The sequence below is a fragment of the Panulirus ornatus genome, chromosome 49 (genome assembly GCF_036320965.1).
Source record: "Panulirus ornatus isolate Po-2019 chromosome 49, ASM3632096v1, whole genome shotgun sequence".
NCBI classification, from domain to species: domain Eukaryota; kingdom Metazoa; phylum Arthropoda; class Malacostraca; order Decapoda; family Palinuridae; genus Panulirus; species Panulirus ornatus.
The window spans coordinates 2,134,336-2,159,699 of NC_092272.1; the positions used below are offsets into that span (position 1 = coordinate 2,134,336).

General features: G+C 40.4%; 1 protein-coding gene across 1 annotated transcript in view; it reads right to left on the reverse strand.

The window, feature by feature from the left end:
- Vps45 (vacuolar protein sorting 45) overlaps nt 1-25,364 on the reverse strand; it is a 50,753-nt gene that overhangs the window by 3,507 nt on the left and 21,882 nt on the right. The window contains exons 3-11 of the mRNA XM_071690803.1: nt 13,590-13,739; nt 12,754-12,890; nt 10,398-10,508; nt 9,670-9,804; nt 3,837-3,977; nt 2,858-2,995; nt 1,699-1,857; nt 898-1,005; nt 426-559 (exon numbers count right to left, since the gene is read on the reverse strand). Coding sequence (XP_071546904.1) covers nt 426-559; nt 898-1,005; nt 1,699-1,857; nt 2,858-2,995; nt 3,837-3,977; nt 9,670-9,804; nt 10,398-10,508; nt 12,754-12,890; nt 13,590-13,739 — 1,213 coding nt within the window. The remainder of the gene's footprint in view (nt 1-425; nt 560-897; nt 1,006-1,698; nt 1,858-2,857; nt 2,996-3,836; nt 3,978-9,669; nt 9,805-10,397; nt 10,509-12,753; nt 12,891-13,589; nt 13,740-25,364) is intronic.

Below are 25,364 nucleotides of genomic sequence, written 5' to 3' on the forward strand. Positions count from 1 at the left end.
TTCTAAATGAATACACAGCAGTCACTAAATGGCAAAGTGCAGAATATATCAAATTCACTTATCATTACACTGTAATGCACAAGTGTCCATTTTCTGGTGGTGTTTGACAGTTTAAGATACAAAAAAATGTAATGTTGCAGTAGGTCACAGTGATGTGCATGATCTAATTTATGCTGATAAACCCAGTAAGTCCCAAGTGCACTTTCATATGATTAATACATCATCAGGGGAGATGCAAAAATGTGGATGAATTCTCGTACCTGCTGACGATGTATTAATCACACGACAGTGCACTAGAGACTTACTGTCTCATTTTTCCTCGTGGTTATCAGCAAATTAGAAGGTAATTAATGAATATATAAAGGAAGTGCTGGTGACAGAGGCATGAGGAGTTCTTTTAAAAGCAGTGAGCATACACTACTGACCTGGTTGCTGTAGGTGGTGGGTTGCCACAATAGGGGAAGGCTCCCTCACGTAAACGACCCTTCATCAGATCCATTAGGGTCTCCAGCAACACTGGCTTATGCTGAGTGTAGACATTGTCAACACCCTTCAGTCCCTGAGGAACCAGAGAAAGAGTCAATTATGAAATAAACTCTTAAATGACTCGTATCACAATCTTATAATTATGTTTACCAATGTATCCAAGGAGTCACTCCAGTGTGGAAGAGGATTAAAAGTTTATATTTATTTGGTATCTGTATTCTTTGATTAAAAGTATACAGTGCTACCTGCAAAGAAGTGGATGCTCTATGTGCATCCTGATACCTTGAAAGAATAAGCCTGTTTTTCCTCTATGCTGTAATAACTGGGAAAAGAGACTGAAGGTACCTAGTAGCATAAAGTTTAGAAAGTGAAAGGGTTCACTAATGAACTAAATGTATGAATAACACTAACTTTGAAGAGACGTTTCTTGATTGTCGATACATCCTGTGGGACTTGTGTGCCAAATAAATCACTCTGGCGGGCTCTTGCTCCTCCAAAGTCCATTAAGGATGACAGCAACTGGGTGAAATAAAAAATTGTTACAAGACATATTCCCTCAAAGGTCCAGTCGTCTGTTCTTAATACTACCTCGCTAACGCGGGAAATGGCAAATAGTATGAAAGAAAAAGACAAATTGCTAATATTTCTATATTTTTGTTCATGCTTGTTTGCTGTTTCCCCAACTCATTCATTGACATCCAACCTGTAGCTGTCATGCGTAATGCACCAAAATTGCAGCCTTCTATCTGTTACCAGGCCCCCATGGACTTTTCTGTGGTTTCCCCTGGCTGCTTCATATGTTTTGGTTCACTGACTTCATGTTGTCCTCTGTATACCACATCACAAAAATTCACTCTATCCTGTGCATATGCCTTTCAACCTCTTATGTGTTCAGGTCTAGACATACACCAAAGTAGATGAGACTCTCGCAGCATTCTTGCAGCCTATGTTCCCAACATCCTCTGTCAGACAACTGCATCTTTTCTTAACACATACATGTACAACAGTACAGAACACATTACTCACATGTAAGTGACAGATATAGCCGAAAGTATACTAGGTTGCACCTGGATTGATTTATTATAATAAGCTTCTTACAAGTTGGTGCACCTTCCTGAGTTCTTCAACCATTCACTCATTTTACCAGAGAGGCAGCTAAAATTAGTGAATAAGTGAATATAGCAATATTTTTGGGACTATCTTTAATCTTACCTTCAAGTAACGGTCCCCAACATTCCTTTTCCTAAGGGCATTAATGAGTCCTCGTGTATCATTGTTGGGGTGACCTTCATGCCTCAGGCTATACAGCATCACTAGTATCACAGCATCCACCTCCCTTACCCTTGGGTCTGTCACCAGGTGGGAGATCTTCTGCAGAAACAAAGTTTGGACAGTCGGTTAAGGGCACTACTGTGACACTAGTACTTAAAACTTTTGTTCACATTTCTGCAAGAAAAAACATTACATGGAAATCAAGGAAATAATTTTCCTGCTGGGCTCATCTCCACTCATCAGTACATTTATGATGTAAAGATGTCAAAATATCTTTAATTATGATACATCACTTTGTAAATTCCCTGTCAAAAATTCACTATCTACATTCCATGGTAATTTCTTCCTCTCATTTGATTGTGTTAGTAATATACTGTCTGGAGGTGTCATGTAAACAACTAGGATCTTCCTCATCGGCTGTATTTTCAATAATCAATGTAGCAGAAATACTTAAAATTTCTTCAATCATACAAAACACAACTATATATCTAGAATTAATAATTAATCAACGTCCCTACCACTTTTCAGGTTTCTGAATGCCGTTAAGAGTATTTACAAAGAAGGTAGAGCTTGTAGTACAATAATTGGTGGTAAGCGTGAGAAGTCTATACATAATGCTCCTAAAGGCTATGTAAACGTTTGGTTCTTCAACATTTTCAGTGATGGTGTACTGCATGCAACAAGGTAGCATGGGTGAATGATATGGACTACTGAGACATGGTGGAAAAGAATAGAAACTACCACAGCATTTTGTTCGAATGGAGAACAGGAGGCTGTCAATGAGTTAAGTATTTGTAAGTGATGATCAATGGTAGAGGGGAAAAGTCAAGCAGACAGTAATAATGGAGGTCTACTGAGAGCTTCATTGGTGGTGTTGGTGGTGGTGGTGGTAGTGGTAGAAACGCCAATTTGGTATTTAAAAAATCTATCGATACACAGTATACACTGTGTTTCTTTTGCAGCCATAATATTTAATTTTTCCTTCAAATGAAGGTCCTAACCGACAGCGATAGTACATTTGTAAACAGTTTTTGTTACTGCTAATACTTAAGAAACTTATCAATGAAAAATCATGATTTAAGAAGATCTAATGAAATACCTGTAGGTTTGCAGAGTGATCAGACCCACAAACTAGTTCCTGCTGACATTCTGAAATCCCAAGGAGGCTGTGGGTACCCACCAGACGAGACAATTCTCCCACAACTGTCACGTGTTTACTCACTGTTCCAGACATTTTCTGTAAGTATTTTTTTAAATATGTACTTGAAATGCACATACAGGTTCATTATGTATCCGATTTGATTTGATGTATTACTCTCTACTTTAACTTTATAATTTCTTTTAAAAAACTAAGTTGTACATCTTCTGAGGCTTACAGCAAATGGCAAGTATCCAGCCAGCTTACTTTTTAAAGCCTAAAGTGGATATTAATCACAATACTAAAACAAGAAATGATATTCGGTAAATTCCTTCACTTAAAAACTAGGATACTTGAAATTCAAACTGGTAATGATGATGTTTCAATGTGAGATATAACTCAGTTTAATTCTCACTGATTTCCTTATCCTATGTCTCCTACATAAATAAGGGTACAAATGCTGCAATGTGTTTTTAAAACAGTTTTACTTGTGCATATTTTTCTCCCCAAAGAACTCCCTCTTACACGGATAAAACATTCACCCATACCTGCAACTCTCTTCCCCATGTCCTCTCACGGACAGTTTCTGCATCCTTGCACTCAAAATTTTTCAGACACTGTTCCTCTTTTCTGTCACTCCATATCATTTTACCACCACATTCTTTTAGACTTTGATGAAAACATTTGATGAAAATTAAACTCCTGGTTTGATATTTCTGTTCCTAATTTTGCCAGTTTTCCTAATTCTATGGTTCTAGTTAAGTAAGCACATGAATATGCCAAAGTCACAATGACTGTAATGGTAACCCTTTCTCAATTACTTTTCAGTAGTGCTCCTGATGGAGGAAATTTCTCCAAAAAAGTATTTACCTTAAGTGTGAATAAATGACTGCAAACCACTTCTACTCATGTATGGGATAACTCTAATCAAAGTACTCACCTTAAACTGAGGGTAACTCTCAACAAAGTTCTTCATATCATTTATGGATTCCACTTTTTGTTGCTTGGAAAGTCTCTTCTGATATTCTTCCATCAGATCCTTGATGGTCTGTCCAATTTCACCATAATTCAAGAACATACTCTGTAATTGTAGAATTCATTGTCTTAATGGAACATGCTTTGAAAACCAGATATGTATTAAATGAAAAGATAAGACATCAAATTGATAGTAACTAGATATTCGAAGTTAAAGATGCAAAATAAGAGGAATGAGCAATAAAGTTATGATGTCATATGCATCCCATAATTCCAAAAATGTTTAAATAACCATACAAGTGTATTGAAATGGTTTGGTCACATGGAGAGAATGAGTGAGGAAAGATTGACCAACAGGATATATGTGTCAGAGGTGGAAGGAACAAGAAGTGGGAGACCAAATTGGAGTTGGAAGGATGGAGTGAAAAAGATTTTGAGCGATTGGGGCCTGAACATGCAGGAGGGTGAAAGGCGTGCAAGGAATAGAGTGAATTGGAACAATGTGGTATACCGGGGTCGATGTGATGTCAATGGATTGAACCAGGGCATGTGAAGCATCTGGGGTAAACCATGGAAAGTTTTGTGGGGCCTGGATGTGGAAAGGGAGCTGTGGTTTCAGTGCATTATATATGACAGCTAGAGACTGAGTGTGAATGAATGGGGTCTTTGTTGTCTTTTCCTAGCGCTACCTCGCATGCACGCAGGGGAGAGGGTGTCATTTCATGTGTGGAGGGGTGGCAGTGGGGATGGATGAAGGCGCCATGTATGATTGTGTACATGTGTATATATGTATATGTATGTCTTTGTATGTATGTATGTGTATGTATACGGTGAAATGTATAAGTATGTATATGTGCATGTGTGGGCGTTTATGTTTATAAATGTGTATGTGGGTTGGTTGGGTCATTCTTTCGTCTGTTTCCTTGCGCTACCTCGCTAACGCGGGAGACTGCGACAAAGTATAAAAGAGTTAGTTATGTAATCCTAGGACTCTTTTTTGGTAACTTCTAATTTGTAGGATTATTACTTGGAGGCAAAGTCCATGAACACCAGCCATGATGGTGGATGTATTCACTGGCAATCACTATGAAGAACAACGACTGTTCAGTCTTTTTGGGATATCATTTTACATCCACTGCACCTCACCTCCTTGATCATTATCCCCTCTGCCAAAAGCACATAGAACCACGCTAAATCGAGCAATCAGAATTATCACTCGCTCCCTTAGCAACCACAATCACCCAACACCAACACAATGAAACCAAGATCCTCCAAATACAACTGCACCTTAACATGACTGCCATTAAATTCTTTGCAACTCTTTCTATGGGAAAAAAAAAAAAAAAGCAATTTTTATATTAAAAAAGTATAGTGCTGTTGCAAAGAATTTAATGTGTCATGTTAAGGTGGAGTTATATTTGGAGGATCTTTGTTTCATTGTGTTGGTGTTACTGGACTCCACCTGCCACCAACAGGCCACCTTTAGCAAAGCTATATCATCATGAGTAGATTGAAAAAAGTAGTCTTTCCAAGGGACATCCCACTGCAATTGAATCCATCACTTTTTACGGGACTGCATAATAATAATACACTCTAAGGTAAGTTTCTTTGGTACTTTGGACTTACCAATGTTTCACTAATATCAGCTATGCATAGTGAGGTACACAGTTTTGAACTACATTAACTATAAAAATCTACAAAACCTACATATCAGTTATTTTTATCGCAAGTTTTTCTTTCATGTATATTTGCTATTTTCTGTGTGAGCAAGGTAGTGTTAGGAACAGATGACTAAGTCCAAGAGGAAAAAATCCTCGCTTGGCTCCTTCCCTGCTCCTTCTTTTGGACAGTAATACACAAACGGAATATTTCCAGCCCTCTTCTCCTGCCTCCTCTTAATCACCTGCTACTAACATTCATTATATTACCCACTTACAATGAGGTGTGTTGATAAATTTCTTAGGAAAACAAAACTAAAAAGATACTATGATAATGTTACATGGGAATGGAAGCAATGATACTGTTTTCTGCAATGTAAATATAAGGCTAATACAGAGTTATTTTCATACCTTTTAAATGCAATTCTTTCCCATCTACACTACCTATCATGGAAAGAGACTAAATTGGAGGTGGAAGGATGGAGTGAAAACAATTTTGAGCGATTGGGGTCTGAACATACAGGAGGGTGAGAGGCGTGCAAGGAATAGAGTTAACTGGAACAATGTGGTATACCGGGGTCAATGTGCTGTCAATGGACTGAACCAATCATATGAAACGTCTGGGTTAAACCATGGAAAGGTCTGTTGGGCCTGGATGTGGATAGGGAGGTGTGGTTTCGGTGCATTAGACATGACAGCTAGAGACTGAGTGTGAATGAATGTGGCATTTTTCGCCTGTTTTCCTGGGGATATGGGAGAAGGGATACTTCCCATGTATTCCCTGCATGTCGTAGAAGGCGACTTAAAGGGGAGGAAGCAAGGGGCTGGAAATCCTCCCCTCCCGTTTTTAATTTCCTAAAGGAAGGAACAGAGAAGGGAGCCAAATGAGAATGTTTACTCTATGGTTCAGCCCTCTGTCCTCAACACTACCTCAGTAATGTGGGAAATGGTGAATATGCATTAAAAAAAAAAAAGAATAAAAAGATGTTTTGGAAGGAGGTAAATAAAGTGCATAAGACAAGAGAACAAATGGGAACATTGGTGAAGGGGGCTAATGGGGAGGTAATAACAAGTAGTGGTGATGTGAGGAGATGAAGTGAGTATTTTGAAGGTTTGCTGAATGTGTTAGATGATAGAGTGGCAGATATAGGGTGTTTTGGTTGAGGTGGTGTGCGAAGTGAGAGGGTTAGGGAGAATGATTTGGTAAGCAGAGAAGAGGTAGTGAAAGCTTTGCAGATGAAAGCCAGCAAGGTGGCGGGTTTGGATGGTATTGCAGTGGAATTTATTAAAAAAGGGGGTGACTGTGTTGTTGACTGGTTGGTAAGGATATTCAATGCATGTATGGCTCACAGTGAAGTGCCTGAGAATTGGCAGAATGCGTGCATAGTGCCACTGTACAAAGGCAAAGGGGATAAAGGTGAGTGTTCAAATTACAGAGGTATAAGTTTGTTGAGTATTCCTGGGAAATTATATTGAGAGGGGGAAGGCTTGTACAGAGCATCAGATTGGGGAAGAGCAGTGTGGTTTCAGAAGTGGTAGAGGATGTGTGGATCAGGTGTTTGCTTTGAAGAATGTATGCGAGAAATACTTAGAAAAACAAATGGATTTGTATGTAGCATTTATGGATCTGGAGAAAGCATATGATAGAGTTGATAGAGATGCTCTGTGGAAGGTATTAAGAATATATGGTGTGGGAGGAAAGTTGTTAGAAGCAGTTTAAAAGTTTTTATAGAGGATGTAAGGCATGTGTACGAGTAGGAAGAGAGGAAAGTGACTGGTTCTCAGTGAATGTCGGTTTGCGGCAGGGGTACGTGATGTCTCCATGGCTGTTTAATTTGTTTATGGATGGGGTTGTTAGGGAGGTGACTGCAACAGTTTTGGAGAGAGGTGCAAGTGTGCAGTCTGTTGTGGATGAGAGGGCTTGGGAAGTGAGTCAGTTGATGTTCGCTGATGACACAGCGCTGGTGGCTGATTCAGGTGAGAAACTAAAGAAGCTGGTGACTGAGTTTGGTAAAGTGTGTGAAAGAAGAAAGTTGAGAGTAAATGTGAATAAGAGCAAGGTTATTAGGCACAGTAGGGTTGAGGGACAAGTCAATTGGGAGATAAGTTTGAATGGAGAAAAACTGGAGGAAGTGAAGTGTTTTAGATATCTGGGAGTGGATTTGGCAGCGGATGGAGCCAGGGGAGCGGAAGTGAGTCGCAGGATGGGGGAGGGGGCGAAAGTTCTGGGAGTGTTGAAGAATGTGTGGAAGGCAAGAACATTACCTCGGCAAGCAAAAATGGTATGTTTGAAGGAATAGTGGTTCCAACAATGTCATATGGTTGCGAGGCGTGGGCTATAGATAGGGTTGTGCGGAGGAGGGTGGATGTGTTGGAAATGAGATGTCTGAGGACAATATGTGGTGTGAGATGGTTTGATCGAGCAAGTAATGAAAGGGTAAGAGAGATGTGTGGTAACAAAAAGAGTGTGGTTGAGAGAGCAGAAGAGGGTGTTTTGAAATGGTTTGGTCACATGGAGAGAATGAGAGAGGAAAGATTTTTTTTTTTTTTCCAAAAGAAGGAACAGAGAAGGGGGCCAGGTGAGGATATTCCCTCTAAGGCCCAGTCCTCTGTTCTTAACGCTACCTCACTAATGCGGGAAATGGCGAATAGTATGAAAGAAAAGAAAGATATATATATATATATATATATATATATATATATATATATATATATATATATATATATATATATATATATATATATTTTCCCTGGGGATAGGGGATTAAGAATACTTCCCACGTATTCCCTGCGTGTCGTAGAAGGCGACTAAAAGGGGAGGGAGCGGGGGGCTGGAAATCCTCCCCTCTCGTTTTTTTTTTTTTTTTAATTTTCCAAAAGAAGGAACAGAGGGGGCCAGGTGAGGATATTCCAAAAAAGGCCCAGTCCTCTGTTCCTAACGCTACCTCACTAACGCGGGAAACGGCGAATAGTTTGAAAGAAAGAAAGAATATATATATATATATATATATATATATATATATATATATATATATATATATATATATATTTTTTGTAGCTGTCTCCCGCGTTTGCGAGGTAGCGCAAGGAAACAGACAAAAGAAATGGCCCAACCCACCCCCATACACATGTATACACATACACGTCCACACACGCAATTATACATACCTACACAGCTTTCCATGGTTTACCCCAGACGCTTCACATGCCCTGATTCAATCCACTGACAGCACGTCAACCCGGTATACCACATCGATCCAATTCACTCTATTCCTTGCCCTCCTTTCACCCTCCTGCATGTTCAGGCCCCGATCACACAAAATCTTTTTCACTCCATCTTTCCACCTCCAATTTGGTCTCCCTCTTCTCCTCGTTCCCTCCACCTCCAACACATATATCCTCTTGGTCAATCTTTCCTCACTCATTCTCTCCATGTGCCCAAACCATTTCAAAACACCCTCTTCTGCTCTCTCAACTACGCTCTTTTTATTTCCACACATCTCTCTTACCCTTACGTTACTTACTCGATCAAACCACATCACACCACACATTGTCCTCAAACATCTCATTTCCAGCACATCCACCCTCCTGCGCACAACTCTATCCATAGCCCACGCCTCGCAACCATACAACATTGCTGGAACCACTATTCCTTCAAACATACCCATTTTTGCTTTCCGAGATAATGTTCTTGCCTTCCACACATTCTTCAAGGCTCCCAGGATTTTCGCCCCCTCCCCCACCCTATGATCCACTTCCACTTCCATGGTTCCATCTGCTGCCAGATCCACTCCCAGATATCTAAAACACTTTACTTCCTCCAGTTTTTCTCCATTCAAACTTACCTCCTAATTGACTTGACCCTCAACCCTACTGTACCTAATAACCTTGCTCTTATTCACATTTACTCTTATCTTTCTTTTTTCACACACACACTTTCACACACTATACTTTGAAATGTATAGGTATGTATATGTGCATGTGTGGACGTGTATGTATAAACATGTGTATGTGGGTGGGTTGGGCCATTCTTTCATATGTTTCCTTGAGCTACCTCGCTAATGCGGGAGACAGCGACAAAGTTTAATAAATAAATAAATAAATAAATATAAGTGAAGTGAAAGTTTACAATCTACTCACCCGAGCATAAAACTCATCCTGCGTAGGCGACATAACAACTTCTTTCAAGTCATCAGACACCCCAGCTACATGAGCCAAACTTACTCGACCATTGTTCACAGTAAGCAGCTCGTGTACCATTGCTTCATAAGTCCACTGCATTGATAATGAGATCAGGAAAAAATAAATATTGAAAAAACCAGCCATCAACTGAGAGCATTTACAGATTACTCTAATATTATAATAATCAAAAATCTTTGAGGATGACTGTCTTCTCTGACAAGAAGAACACAGAGTGATAAGTAACAACTGCCATTGAAAAAACATTAGAAAAAATGAGAAAACTCTAGTAACACATCACCTGTCCAGATCAATCTAACATTTTCAGTAAAAGAGCTATCTGATGAATACATTCTACAATCAAGATCCTCATAACAATACAGGAATATTTATGAAAAATGACAGTACAAATCAGTAAACACGGCAACAGCAAAATACATGGCAATGAGCTGTGCAGTAAAATGAAGAGATTGCAGTGATTATAAAACTTGCCTGTCTTGAAAAACTACTAAGTATTTACTGGGACTATACTGTGGGAGTGCCATGGAACAGTAATTCATGAGAGAAAAAGATGAGTTCCTGTGGCTTATAATCCTATAGTTAATCCCCCTGAGCTATACCCAGGCAAGTAATCCACATTCTCTCTTTTGGAAATCATTTTTAAGCCTGCAAATTCCACTTCATATTACCTGGTGAAGAAGTGGTGTGACTGGGTCATCTCGGCGGTCCAAAATAAGTAAAAGAGTATTGCCTTCGGCTTCAGCACTGTTGTATAGGGAACTTTCTGTCAGGATCGTTTGCTGCAAGCCAAAAGCAAGATGAGGATTTTTATTAGATTTTCAAGAGTTTAAATATGGACACTTTTTACCTGTCTAACCAAGTGATAAAATGCTCAAGAACTGCATTTTTTATCCAGCACCTGCTGAAACTAAGTAAGGATATGACAATACCCTGGTTACAAGAGTGTATATCAAAAACTTTATTGAAAAAATGTTTGAATGCATACAATGTTCTATAACATTGTATTACTGTAATGTCTTTTAACAATAATGGTTTTAATCAACACAGTGAACCCTTGCTATACCAGAATAACTGCAAGGAGACAATATATTTGAAGGTCCGTTGCATTAGACCTTCACTAAGAATACCGGATTCATGGACCAACATATCTAATTATATCCTGAAGTGGCCTAAAGGATCAGACACTCAATAAATAGTGCTATATGTACTATAACTGTAAATATGTATGTACTGACTGTTATGTACAGTAATATGGCATAATCCAGTACTGAAATGCAGTACTTTTTCTTGGTGGAATACATCATTATATTCATTGACGAAGTTCTTAACTCCATATTTATGAGAAAATAGATAAAATACATGTTCAGTTTTCATGCAGCACATATATTTCCAAGGAAAATCTTATTCCTAGTCATATGTGTTTGTATTATAATAAAGTCATTTGGACTATATGTCAGTACTGTACCCACTCTTACAAGATCAGAAGACACTGGCACAATTATATGCAAAGACACTATCATATCAGAGCATTTGTGATCACCCATGTGGGTTGCTTTAAACTTCTTTGGATATTTCACACCAGTTCTGATACATCCAAATGGGTTCTGGCTGCCCAATAAAACCATGGCTGTTTAATGTGTTTATGGATGGGGTTGTCAGGGAGGTGATTGCAAGAGTTTTGGATAGAGGGGCAAGTATGCAGTCTGTTGTGGATGAGAGGGCTTGGGAAGTGAGTCAGTTGTTGTTCATTGATGATACAGCACTGGTGGCTGATTCGGATGAGAAACTGCAGAAGCAGGTGACTGAGTTTGGTAAACAGTGTGAAAGAAGAAAGCTGAGAGTAAACGTGAATAAAAGCAAGGTTATTAGGTTCAGTAGGATAAAGGGACAAGTCAATTGGGAGGTAAGTTTGAATGGAGAAAAACTGGAGGAAGTGAAGTGTTTTAGATATCTGGGAGTGGATTTAGCAGCAGATGGAACCATGGAAGTAGAAGTGAGTCACAGGGTGGGGGAGGGGTCGATGGTTCTGGGAGTGCTTAAGAATGTGTGCAAGGCAAGAACGTTATCTCGGAGAGCAAAAATGTGTATGTTTGAAGCAGTAGTAGTTCCAACAAAGATATATGGTTGCGAAGTGTGGGCCATATATAGGGTTGTGTGGAGGAGGGTGGATGTGTTGGAAATGAGATGTCTGAGGTGGTTAGATCGAATAAGTAATGAAAGGGTAAGAGAGATGTGTGGTAATAAAGAGAGTGTGGTTGAGAGAGCAGAAGAGGGTGTATTGAAATGGTCTGGTCACATGGAGAGAATGAGTGAGGAAAGATTGACAAAGACAATATATGTGTCAGAGGTGGAGGGAACGAGGAGAAGTAAGAGACCATACTGGAGGTGGAAGGATGGAGTGAAAAATATTTGAAGTGATTGGGGCCTGAACATACAGGAGGGTGAAAGGCGTGCAAGGAATAGAGTGAATTGGAACAATATATATATATACATATATATATAGCAGAAAGTCCTTTTCAATGAATATGTAACCTGAACATGGTGACTTTTTTAAAATGGAAATTTACCTCAGTCAAAAATATATTACTAAAGGAGATGAATAATATATAATACTCTAAATAAGTTTTGAAGTGAAAGCACGGAAAAGTCATTCATAATCATACTCCAGCTAATGACAGTCACCTTGTATGGAATATCAAGTTTTCACATTCATAAAATAAGAGCATGACTAAAAGACATCAAAATACTTTGTAGAGGCAATGGGATACCACATCTTTATGCAATTCCTTTTTTAAAAGCTGTATTTTTTGCCATCAGCGTATGCACCAATATACTCTTGAAACTTTTGAGCGATAATAGATAAAGCTGTAATGACTTGAAAGTGTATAATCTAACAGTAATATCAAACCAATAATCCATTCAGCACTTCATGTACTGCTTAACTTTTAAAACTACTTTAACTCCTACTGGACAAGCCAAAGGGCATGAAATATGCCAAAAACGTAACTGCAGAAATTGTCTTACCCTAATATTCTCTGCAAGACTACGTGCCATTTCAGAATTATTCTGATATCGGATGGTTGGCAAAAACTGTAAGCTGAATAATACAGCTGCCAGACCTTGAACTGTTCGCTGCAGTGCCCCACTTGCCCACTTCATGCCTAAAATGAAAATTCTGAAATAAATTTTTATTATAATTTAAAGGTGTACACATAAAAATAGTACCCTTTGATCTGATATGAAAAAATGTGCCACTGACACCAAAGGGGAGCAAGCTAAATACATTAACAAAGAACATACATACTGAAGCCATCTTTCAAAATTAATGGATGGACACCCTATCTGCTTCTCTGGTTCTACAAACATGACTACAACAGGAAAAATAATATTCTTGTCCAGAGGCAACTGGGTTACTTTATTACAGAGAAGGTAATTCCTAAATCTAAAGAGTGGAATTCTAATCAGTAATCCACTGGAAATATGCAAACAAACCTATAATGCTCCTAATGGACATAGAAAATAACTCAAGACTGTTGAAATTTATGTAAATTCTATCAGGTAATGAACAGTTTGTTCTAAAAGATTTCAAGGTGAGGCATGTTCCATTAATTTTCTAATATTATTTCCCAAGCAGAAAATTTTCAGTCAGTGGTAGAAGATGAATAAAAGAATTGGTTGAGATATCAGTAGTGGTTTCTTTAAAGACTATACACGAAAAAGAGTCAGATCAATGATAGAAAAATATTCATGAAGCATAAGGACTACAAAAGACAAGAACTGAAAACAAGAAGTGAAGTGGAAATTATTCGCACGATGCTACTGAACCAATCCCACTCAACAATGTGAGACTGAAAACTTACCATGGCAATGAATGGGCATGTTTAGAGAAAACAAATGTGGGGACAAAGCCTGGAAGTCAGCATACAGTTCCTGTACCTCCCGCACCACCTCATGCTCGTCTGCTTCTGCTAAGAGCTTTACATCACTTTTGCTTACCACGTTGCTGAAATCTGGTGATAAAGATATACTAATTACTCAGAATCTTAATTTTTCAATAAATGAACAGATGTGGTGTTTGCTTATGATATACAGGCTACATATTTGTATGCCTATACTGATGTGAAGATAATAGTGTGAATATGGTCTACACTGATGCTCTGTCATGAAGGACTGTTTGAAAAGGGAGAGGCTAATGGGCTTTAAACGTGGCAAAATATGCTCAGCATACACCTAAGTGAAGCTGTAAAATGTCTGAATCTTCTACATCACAAAATTTTGCATGTACCTAATGATTGTTTATATACATTCTTTTTCATAAACATTCGCCATTTCCCACATTAGTGAGGTAGCATTAAGAACAGAGGACTGAGCCCTAGAGGAAATATCCTCACTTAGCCCCCTTCTCTGTTCCTTTTTTTGGACAATTAAAAACGAGAGGGGAGGATTTTCAGCCCCCCCGCTCCCTCCTCTTTTAGTCGCCTTCTAGGACATTCAGGGAATACTTGGGAAGTATTCTATCTCCCCTATCCCCAGGGATAATATATATATATATATATATATATATATATATTTTTTTTTTTTTTTTTTTTATACTTTGTCGCTGTCTCCCGCGTTTGCGAGGTAGCGCAAGGAAACAGACGAAAGAAATGGCCCAACCCTCCCCATACACATGTACATACACACGTCCACACACGCAAATATACATACCTACACAGCTTTCCATGGTTTACCCCGGACGCTTCACATGCCTTGATTCAATCCACTGACAGCACGTCAACCCCTGTATACCACATCGCTCCAATTCACTCTATTCCTTGCCCTCCTTTCACCCTCCTGCATGTTCAGGCCCCGATCACACAAAATCCTCTTCACTCCATCTTTCCACCTCCAATTTGGTCTCCCTCTTCTCCTCGTTCCCTCCACCTCCGACACATATATCCTCTTGGTCAATCTTTCCTCACTCATTCTCTCCATGTGCCCAAACCATTTCAAAACACCTTCTTCTGCTCTCTCAACCACGCTCTTTTTATTTCCACACATCTCTCTCACCCTTACGTTACTTACTCGATCAAACCACCTCACACCACACATTGTCCTCAAACATCTCATTTCCAGCACATCCATCCTCCTGCACACAACTCTATCCATAGCCCACGCCTCGCAACCATACAACATTGTTGGAACTACTATTCCTTCAAACATACCCATTTTTGCTTTCCGGGATAATGTTCTCGACTTCCACACATTTTTCAAGGCTCCCAAAATTTTCGCCCCCTCCCCCACCCTATGATCCACTTCCGCTTCCATGGTTCCATCCGCTGACAGATCCACTCCCAGATATCTAAAACACTTCACTTCCTCCAGTTTTTCTCCATTCAAACTCACCTCCCAATTGACTTGACCCTCAACCCTACTGTACCTAATAACCTTGCTCTTATTCACATTTACTCTTAACTTTCTTCTTCCACACACTTTACCAAACTCCGTCACCAGCTTCTGCAGTTTCTCACATGAATCCGCCACCAGCGCTGTATCATCAGCGAACAACAACTGACTCACTTCCCAAGCTCTCTCATCCCCAACAGACTTCATACTTGCCCCTCTTTCCAAGACTCTTGCATTTACCTCCCTAACAACCCCATCCATAAACAAATTAAACAACCATGGAGACATCACACACCCCTGCCGCAAACCTACATTCACTGAGAACCAATCACTTTCCTCTCTTCCTACACGTACACATGCCTTACATCCTCGATAAAAACTTTTCACTGCTTCTAACAACTTGCCTCCCACACCATATATTCTTAATACCTTCCACAGAGCATCTCTATCAACTCTATCATATGCCTTCTCCAGATCCATAAATGCTACATACAAATCCATTTGCTTTTCTAAGTATTTCTCACATACATTCTTCAAAGCAAACACCTGATCCACACATCCTCTCCCACTTCTGAAACCACACTGCTCTTCCCCAATCTGATGCTCTGTACATGCCTTCACCCTCTCAATCAATACCCTCCCATATAATTTACCAGGAATACTCAACAAACTTATACCTCTGTAATTTGAGCACTCACTCTTATCCCCTTTGCCTTTGTACAATGGCACTATGCACGCATTCCGCCAATCCGCAGGCACCTCACCATGAGTCAAACATACATTAAATAACCTTACCAACCAGTCAACAATACAGTCACCCCCTTTTTTAATAAATTCCACTGCAATACCATCCAAACCTGCTGCCTTGCCGGCTTTCATCTTCCGCAAAGCTTTTACTACCTCTTCTCTGTTTACCAAATCATTTTCCCTAACCCTCTCACTTTGCACACCACCTCGACTCAAACACCCTATATCTGCCACTCTGTCATCAGACACATTCAACAGACCTTCAAAATACTCATTCCATCTCCTTCTCACATCACCACTACTTGTTATCACCTCCCCATTTACGCCCTTCACTGAAGTTCCCATTTGCTCCCTTGTCTTACGCACCCTATTTACCTCCTTCCAGAACATCTTTTTATTCTCCCTAAAATTTACTGATAGTCTCTCACCCCAACTCTCATTTGCCCTTTTTTTCACCTCTTGCACCTTTCTCTTGACCTAATGTGGCAGTTGAGGGAATAATTGGTATGCATGGGGTGTTCAGTGTTGTAAATGGAAATGGTGAAGAGCTTGTAGATTTATGTGCTGAAAAAGGACTGATGATTGGGAATACCTGGTTTAAAAAGCGAGATATACATAAGTATACTTATGTAAGTAGGAGAGATGGCCAGAGAGCGTTATTGGATTACGTGTTAATTGACAGGCGTGCGAAAGAGAGACTTTTGGATGTCAATGTGCTGAGAGGTGCAACTGGAGGGATGTCTGATCATTATCTTGTGGAGGCTAAGGTGAAGATTAGTATGGGTTTTCAGAAAAGAAGAGTGAATGTTGGGGTGAAGAAGGTGGTGAGAGTAAGTGAGCTTGGGAAGGAGACCTGTGTGAAGAAGTATCAGGAGAGACTGTGTACAGAATGGAAAAAGGTGAGAACAATGGAAGTAAGGGGAGTGGGGGAGGAATGGGATGTATTTAGGGAATCAGTGATGGATTGCGCAAAAGATGCTTGTGGCATGAGAAGAGTGGGAGGTGGGCTGTTTAAAAAGGGTAGTGAGTGGTGGGATGAAGAAGTAAGAGTATTAGTGAAAGAGAAGAGAGAGGCATTTGGACGATTTTTGCAGGGAAAAAATGCAATTGAGTGGGAGAAGTATAATATATATATATATATATATATATATATATAAACAACCATGGAGACATCACACACCCCTGCCGCAAACCTACATTCACTGAGAACCAATCACTTTCCTCTCTTCCTACACGTACACATGCCTTACATCCTCGATAAAAACTTTTCACTGCTTCTAACAACTTGCCTCCCACACCATATATTCTTAATACCTTCCACAGAGCATCTCTATCAACTCTATCATATGCCTTCTCCAGATCCATAAATGCTACATACAAATCCATTTGCTTTTCTAAGTATTTCTCACATACATTCTTCAAAGCAAACACCTGATCCACACATCCTCTCCCACTTCTGAAACCACACTGCTCTTCCCCAATCTGATGCTCTGTACATGCCTTCACCCTCTCAATCAATACCCTCCCATATAATTTACCAGGAATACTCAACAAACTTATACCTCTGTAATTTGAGCACTCACTCTTATCCCCTTTGCCTTTGTACAATGGCACTATGCAAGCATTCCGCCAATCCTCAGGCACCTCACCATGAGTCATACATACATTAAATAACCTTACCAACCAGTCAACAATACAGTCACCCCCTTTTTTAATAAATTCCACTGCAATACCATCCAAACCTGCTGCCTTGCCGGCTTTCATCTTCCGCAAAGCTTTTACTACCTCTTCTCTGTTTACCAAATCATTTTCCCTAACCCTCTCACTTTGCACACCACCTCGACCCAAACACCCTATATCTGCCACTCTGTCATCAGACACATTCAACAAACCTTCAAAATACTCATTCCATCTCCTTCTCACATCACCACTACTTGTTATCACCTCCCCATTTACGCCCTTCACTGAAGTTCCCATTTGCTCCCTTGTCTTACGCACCCTATTTACCTCCTTCCAGAACATCTTTTTATTCTCCCTAAAATTTACTGATAGTCTCTCACCCCAACTCTCATTTGCCCTTTTTTTCACCTCTTGCACCTTTCTCTTGACCTCCTGTCTCTTTCTTTTATACTTCTCCCACTCAATTGCATTTTTTCCCTGCAAAAATCGTCCAAATGCCTCTCTCTTCTCTTTCACTAATACTCTTACTTCTTCATCCCACCACTCACTACCCTTTCTAAACAGCCCACCTCCCACTCTTCTCATGCCACAAGCATCTTTTGCGCAATCCATCACTGATTCCCTAAATACATCCCATTCCTCCCCCACTCCCCTTACTTCCATTGTGCTCACCTTTTTCCATTCTGTACACAGTCTCTCCTGATACTTCTTCACACAGGTCTCCTTCCCAAGCTCACTTACTCTCACCACCTTCTTCACCCCAACATTCACTCTTCTTTTCTGAAAACCCATACTAATCTTCACCTTAGCCTCCACAAGATAATGATCAGACATCCCTCCAGTTGCACCTCTCAGCACATTGACATCCAAAAGTCTCTCTTTCGCACACCTGTCCATTAACACGTAATCCAATAACGCTCTCTGGCCATCTCTCCTACTTACATAAGTATACTTATGTATATCTCGCTTTTTAAACCAGGTATTCCCGATCATCAGTCCTTTTTCAGCACATAAATCTACAAGCTCTTCACCATTTCCATTTACAGCACTGAACACCCCATGCATACCAATTATTCCCTCAACTGCCACATTACTCACCTTTGCATTCAAATCACCCATCACTATAACCCGGTCTCGTGCATCAAAACCGCTAACACACTCATTTAGCTGTTTTCATACTATTCGCTATTTCCCGCATTAGCGAGGTAGCGTTAAGAACAGAGGACTGAGCCTTTGAGGGAACATCCTCACTTGGCCCCCTTCTCTGTTCCTTCTTTAGGAAAATGAAAAACGAGAGGGGAGGATTTCCAGCCCCCCGTTCCCTTCCCTTTTAGTCGCCTTCTACGACATGCAGGGAATACGTGGGAAGAATTCTTTCTCCCCTATCCCCAGGGATAATATATATATATATATATATATATATATATATATATATATATATATATATATATATATATTTTTTTTTTTTCAAACTATTCGCCATTTCCCGCGTTAGCGAGGTAGCGTTAAGAACAGAGGACTGGGCCATTGAGGGAATATCCTCACCTGGCCCCCCTTCTGTGTTCCTTCTTTTGGAAAATTAAAAAAATTGAGAGGGGAGGATTTCCAGCCCCCCGCTCCCTCCCCTTTTAGTCGCCTTCTACGACACGCAGGGAATACGTGGGAAGTATTCTTTCTCCCCTATCCCCAGGGAATATATATATATATGTATATATATATTGCTTTGCTTTGTCGCTGTCTCCCGCATTAGTGAGGTAGCGCTAGGAAACAGACGAAAGAATGGCCCAACCCACCCACATACAAATGTATATACATACACATCCACACACGCAAATATACATACCTATACATATCAACGTATACATATATATACACACACAGACATATACCTATATACACATGTGCGTAATTCATTATGTCTGCCTTTATTCATTCCCACTGCCACCCTGCCACACATGAATATAACAACCCCTTCCCCCCGCATGTGTGCGAAGTAGCGCTAGGAAAAAACAAAGGCCACATTCGTTCACACTCAGTCTCTAGCTGTCATGTATAATGCACTGAAACCACAGCTCCCTTTCTACATCCAGGCCCCACAGAACTTTCCATGGTTTACCCCAGACGCTTCACACGCCCTGATTCAATCCATTGACAGCACATCGACCCCAGTGTACCACATCGTTCCAATTCACTCTATTCCTTGCACTTTCCTGCATGTTCAGGCCCCGATCACTCAAAATCTTTTTCACTCCATCTTTCCACCTCCAATTTGGTCTTCCACTTCTCGTTTCCTCCACCTCTGACACATATATCCTCTTGGTCAATCTTTCCTCACTCATTCTCTCCATGTGACCAAACCATTTCAAAACACCCTCTTCTGCTCTCTCAACCACATTCTTTTTATTACCACACATCTCTCTTACCCTATTATTACTTACTTGATCAAACCACCTCGCACCACATATTGTCCTCAAACATCTCATTTCCAGCACATCCACCCTCTTGCGCACAACTCTATCTGTAGCCCACGCCTCGCAACCATATAACATTGTTGGAACCACTATTCCTTCAAACATAACCATTTTTGCTTTTCGAGATAATGTTCTCGACTTCCACACATTCCTCAACGCTCCCAGAACTTTCGTCCCCCCTATGATTCACTTCCACTTGCATGATTCCATCCGCTGCCAAATCCACTTCCAGATATCTAAAACACTTCACTTCCTCCAGTTTTTCTCCATTCAAACTTACCTCCCAATTGACTTGTCCCTCAACCCTACTGTACCTAATAACCTTGTTCTTATACACATTTACTCTCACTTTCTTCTTTTACACACTTTACCAAATTCAGTCGCTAGCTTCTGCAGTTTCTCACACGAATCAGCCACCAGCGCTGTATCATCAGTGAACAACAACTGACTCATTTCCCAAGCTCTCTCATCCATAACAGACTGCATACTTGCCCCTCTTTTCAAAACTCCTGCATTCACCTCCCTAACAACCCCATCCATAAACAAATCAAACAACCATGGAGACATCACACACCCCTGCCACAAACCAACATTCACTGAGAACCAATCACTTTCCTCTCTTCCTACACGTACACAAGCTTTACATCCTCGATAAAAACTTTTCACTGCTTCTAACAACTTGCCCTCCACACCATATATTCTTAATATCTTCCACAGAGCATCTCTATCAACTCTATCATATGCCTTCTCCAGATCCATAAATGCTACATACAAATCCATTTGCTATTCTAAGTATTTCTCACATACATTCTTCAAAGCAAACACCTGATCCACACATCCTCTACCACTTCTGAAACCACACTGCTCTTCCCCAATCTGATGCTCTGTACATGCCTTCACCCTCTCAATCAATACCCTCCCATATAATTTCCCAGGAATACTCAACACTTATACCTCTGTAATTTGAGCACTCACTTTTATCCCCTTTGCCTTTGTACAATGACACTATGCAAGCATTCCTCCAATCCTCAGGCACCTCACCATGAGTCATACATACATTAAATAACCTTACCAACCAGTCAACACTACAGTCACCCCTTTTTTTTTAATAAATTCCACTGCAATACCATCCAAACCCGCTGCCTTGCTGGCTTTCATCTTCCGCAAAGCTTTTACTACCTCTTCTCTGTGTACCAAATCATTCTCCCTAACCCCCTCACTTTGCACACCACCTCAACCAAAACACCCTATATCTGCCACTCTATCATCAAACACATTCAACAAACCTTCAAAATACTCACTCCATCTCCTTCTCACATCACCACTTCTTGTTATCACCCCCTCCCCGTTAGCCCCCTTCACTTTAGTTCCCATTTGTTCCCTTGTCTTACGCACTTTATTTACCTCCTTCCAAAACATCTTTTTATTCTCCCTAAAATTTAATGATATATATATATATATATATATATATATATATATATATATATATATATATATATATATACATACCTACATATACATATCCATCCATACATACATACACATGTATACACATGTGCGTATTCATACATGCCTTCAATCCATTCCCGGCACCACCACCCCCTCAGGAAACAGCATTGCTACCCTTCGCTTTAGCGAGGGATGGCTGAAGTGAGGGGTAGGCCACATTCATTCACACTCAGTCTTTTATTGTCATGTGTAATGCACCAAAACCACAGCTCCCTATCCACATCCAGGCCCCACAGACCTTTCCATGGTTTACTCCATGCCCTGGTTTAGTCCACTGACATGTTGAACCTGGAATACCACATCATTCTAATTCACTCTATTCCTTGCACACCTCTCACCCTTCTATGTGTGTGGGCCCTGATCACTCAAAATCTTTTTCACTTCATCCTTCCACCTCTAATCTGGTCTCCTGCTTCTCCTTGTTCCCTCCCCTCTGACACATGTATCCTCTTTTCCAACCCTTCCTCACTCATTCTCTCTATATGTACAAACCATTTCAACACATCCTCTTCTGCTCTTTCAACTCCACTCTTTCAATTACCTCACATCTCTCTTACCCTTTCATTCCTTACTCAATAAAACCACCTCACACCACATACTGTCCTTAAACATTTCATTTACAACACATCCACCCTCCTTCCATACAATCCTATCTACAGCCCATGCCTTACAACCATATAATGTTGGAACAACTATTCCTTTAAACATACCCAGTTTTGCTCTACGAGATAACGTTCTCTCTTTTCACACATTCTTCATCGCTCCTTCCCCCACCCTGTGACTTACTTCCACTTCCATGGTTCCATTTGCTGCAAAGTCCACTCTCAGACATCTAAAATGCTTCACTTCCTCTAATTTTTCTCCATTCAGACTTGAATCTCAACTAACTTGTCCTTCAACCCTGCTGAACCTAATAACTTTGCTCTTATTCACATATACTCTTAACTTTCTCCTTTCACGAACTTCTCCAAACTCAGTCACCAACTTCTGCAGTTTCTCACCTGAATCAGTCACCAGGGCTGTATCATCAGCAAACAATAACTGACTCATTTCCCAGGCCCTCTCATCCCCAACACTCTACATATTCACCCCTCTCTCCAAAACCCCTGCATTTACCTCCCTAACCACACCATCCATATACAAATTAAACAACCATGGGGACATCACACACCCTAGCCACAGACCGACCTTCACTGGGAACCAATCACTCTCCTCTCTTCCTACTCGGACACATGCCTTACATCCTTGATAAAAACTTTTCACTGCTTTTAGCAGCTTACCTCCCACACCATATTCTCTTAAGACCTTCCACTATGTGTCCCTATCAACCCTATCCTATGCCTTCACCAGATCCATAAATGCTACAAACAAATTCATCTGTTTTTATAAGTATTTCTTACGTTCTTCAAAGCAAATACCTGATCCACACATCCTCTACCACTTATGAAACCCCACTGCTCCTTCCCAATTTCGTGCTCTGTACATGTTTTCACCCTCTCAATCAAAACCCTTCATACAATTTTCCAAAAATACTCAAGAAACTTATGCCTCTGTAGTTTGAACACTCACCTTTATCCCCTTTGCCTTTGTACAATGGCACTATGCATGCATTCCGCCAGTCCTCGCGCACTTCATCATGATCCATATATACAATGAATGTCCTTACCAACCAATCAACAACACAGTCACCCACTTTCTTAATAAATTCAACTGCAATACCAGATTTCATCTTCCACAAGGCTTTCTTCACCTCTTCTCTTAGCCAAACCATTCTCCCTGACCCTCTCACTTTGCACACCACCCTGACCAAAACACCTACATCTGCCACTGTATCATGAAACACATTCAACAAACCTTCAAAATACTCACTCCATCACCTTCTCACTTCATCACTACCTGTTGTCACTTCCCCCTTTGCCCCCTTCACTGATGTTCCCATTTGTTCTCTTGTCTTACGCATATTATTTACCTCCTTCCAAAACATCTTTTTATTCTTCCTAAAGTTTGAAGATACTGTCTAACCCCAAGTCTCACTTGCTCTGTTTTTCAACCCTTGTACCTCCCTCTTGACCTCCTCCCACTTTCTTTTATACATCTCCAAGTATATGCACTCCTTCCATATAAGTATCAGCCAAATGCACCTCTTTTCTCTTTCATTGATAACTTTACTTCTTCATCCCACCACTCACTACCCTTTCTAATCTGTCCACCTCCCATCTTTCCCATGCCACATACATCTTCTGCACATGCCAACAATGCTTCCCTATATACATCCCATTCCTCACCCATTTCCCTCACATCATTTACTCTCACCTTTTACCATTCTAGACTCAGTCTCTCTTCTCGCCAACATTTTCTCTTCTCTTTTGAAAACCTCTACAAATCTTCACCTTCGCCTCCACACACACACGCACATTATACTTGATTGCTGTGTCCCGTTTCAGTGAGGTAGCACAAGGAAGCAGACACAGAATAATCCATCCACTCATATATACATATACATAAATGCACATACATGTACATATACATATTCATTCATTTATTATACTTGATCGCTGTTTCCTGCATCAGTGAGGTAGCACCAGGAAACAGACGAAGAATGGCCCATCCCCTCATATACGCACACACATATATACATAAAGGCCCACATACGCACATATACATACACATACATATCAACATATACATAAATATACATACACATATGCAGACATTACACACATACACATGTGCATAATCATACTTACTTGCCTTTATCCATTCCTGTTGTTACCCCGCCCCACAGTAAAACAGCATTGCTATTCCCTACTTCAGCAAGGCAGCCCCAGGAATACACACAAAAAGCCACATTCATTCACACTCAGTCACCAAAACCACAGCTCTCTGTCCACATCCAGACCCTACAGACCTTTCCATGGTTTACCCCAGACACTTCACATGCCCTGGTTCAGTCCATTGATTGCATGTCAACCCGGTATACCACATCATTCCAGTTCACTATTCCTTGTACGCTCTCACCCTCCTGTGTGTTCAGGCCTCGATCACTCAAAATCTTTTTCATTCCATCCTTCCACCTCCAATTTGGTGTCCTGCTTCTTGTTCCCCCCACCTCTTCCACATAAATCCTCTTTGTCAACCTTTCCTCACACATTCTCTCCATATATGCAAAACTTTTCAACACATCCTCTTCTGTTCTCCCAAACAAACTCTTTTTATTACCTAGCATCTCTCTTACCCTTTCATTACTTCTTGATCAAACCACCTCACACCAAAAATTGTCCTCAAACATTTCATTTCCAACACATGCACCCTCCTCCATACAACCCTATCTATAGCCCATGCCTTGCAACTATATATTATTGTTGGAACAATTAATCCTTTAAAAATATCCATTTTTGCTATCTAAGGTAACGTTCTCTCTTTCTGCTTATTCTTCATCGCTCCTAGAACCTTTGCCCAATCCCCCCCACCATACAACTCACTTCTGCTTCCAAGATTCCATTCACTGCTAAGTCCACTTCAAGATATCTGAAACACTTCACTTCCTCCAATTTTTCTCCATTCAAATTTACATCCCAATCAACTTGTCCCTCAACCCTGCTGAACCTTGCTCTTATTCACATTTACTCTAAACTTTCTCTTTTCACACACTTCTCCAAACTCAGTCACCAACTTCGGCAGTTTCTCACTCGAATCAGCCATCAGTGCTGTGTCATCAGCGAACAACAACTGACTCACTTCCCAGGCCCTCTCATCCCCAACAGACAGTATACTCGCACCACTCTCCAAAACTCTAGGATTTAACTCCCTAACCACTCTATCCATAAAGAAATTAAACAACCA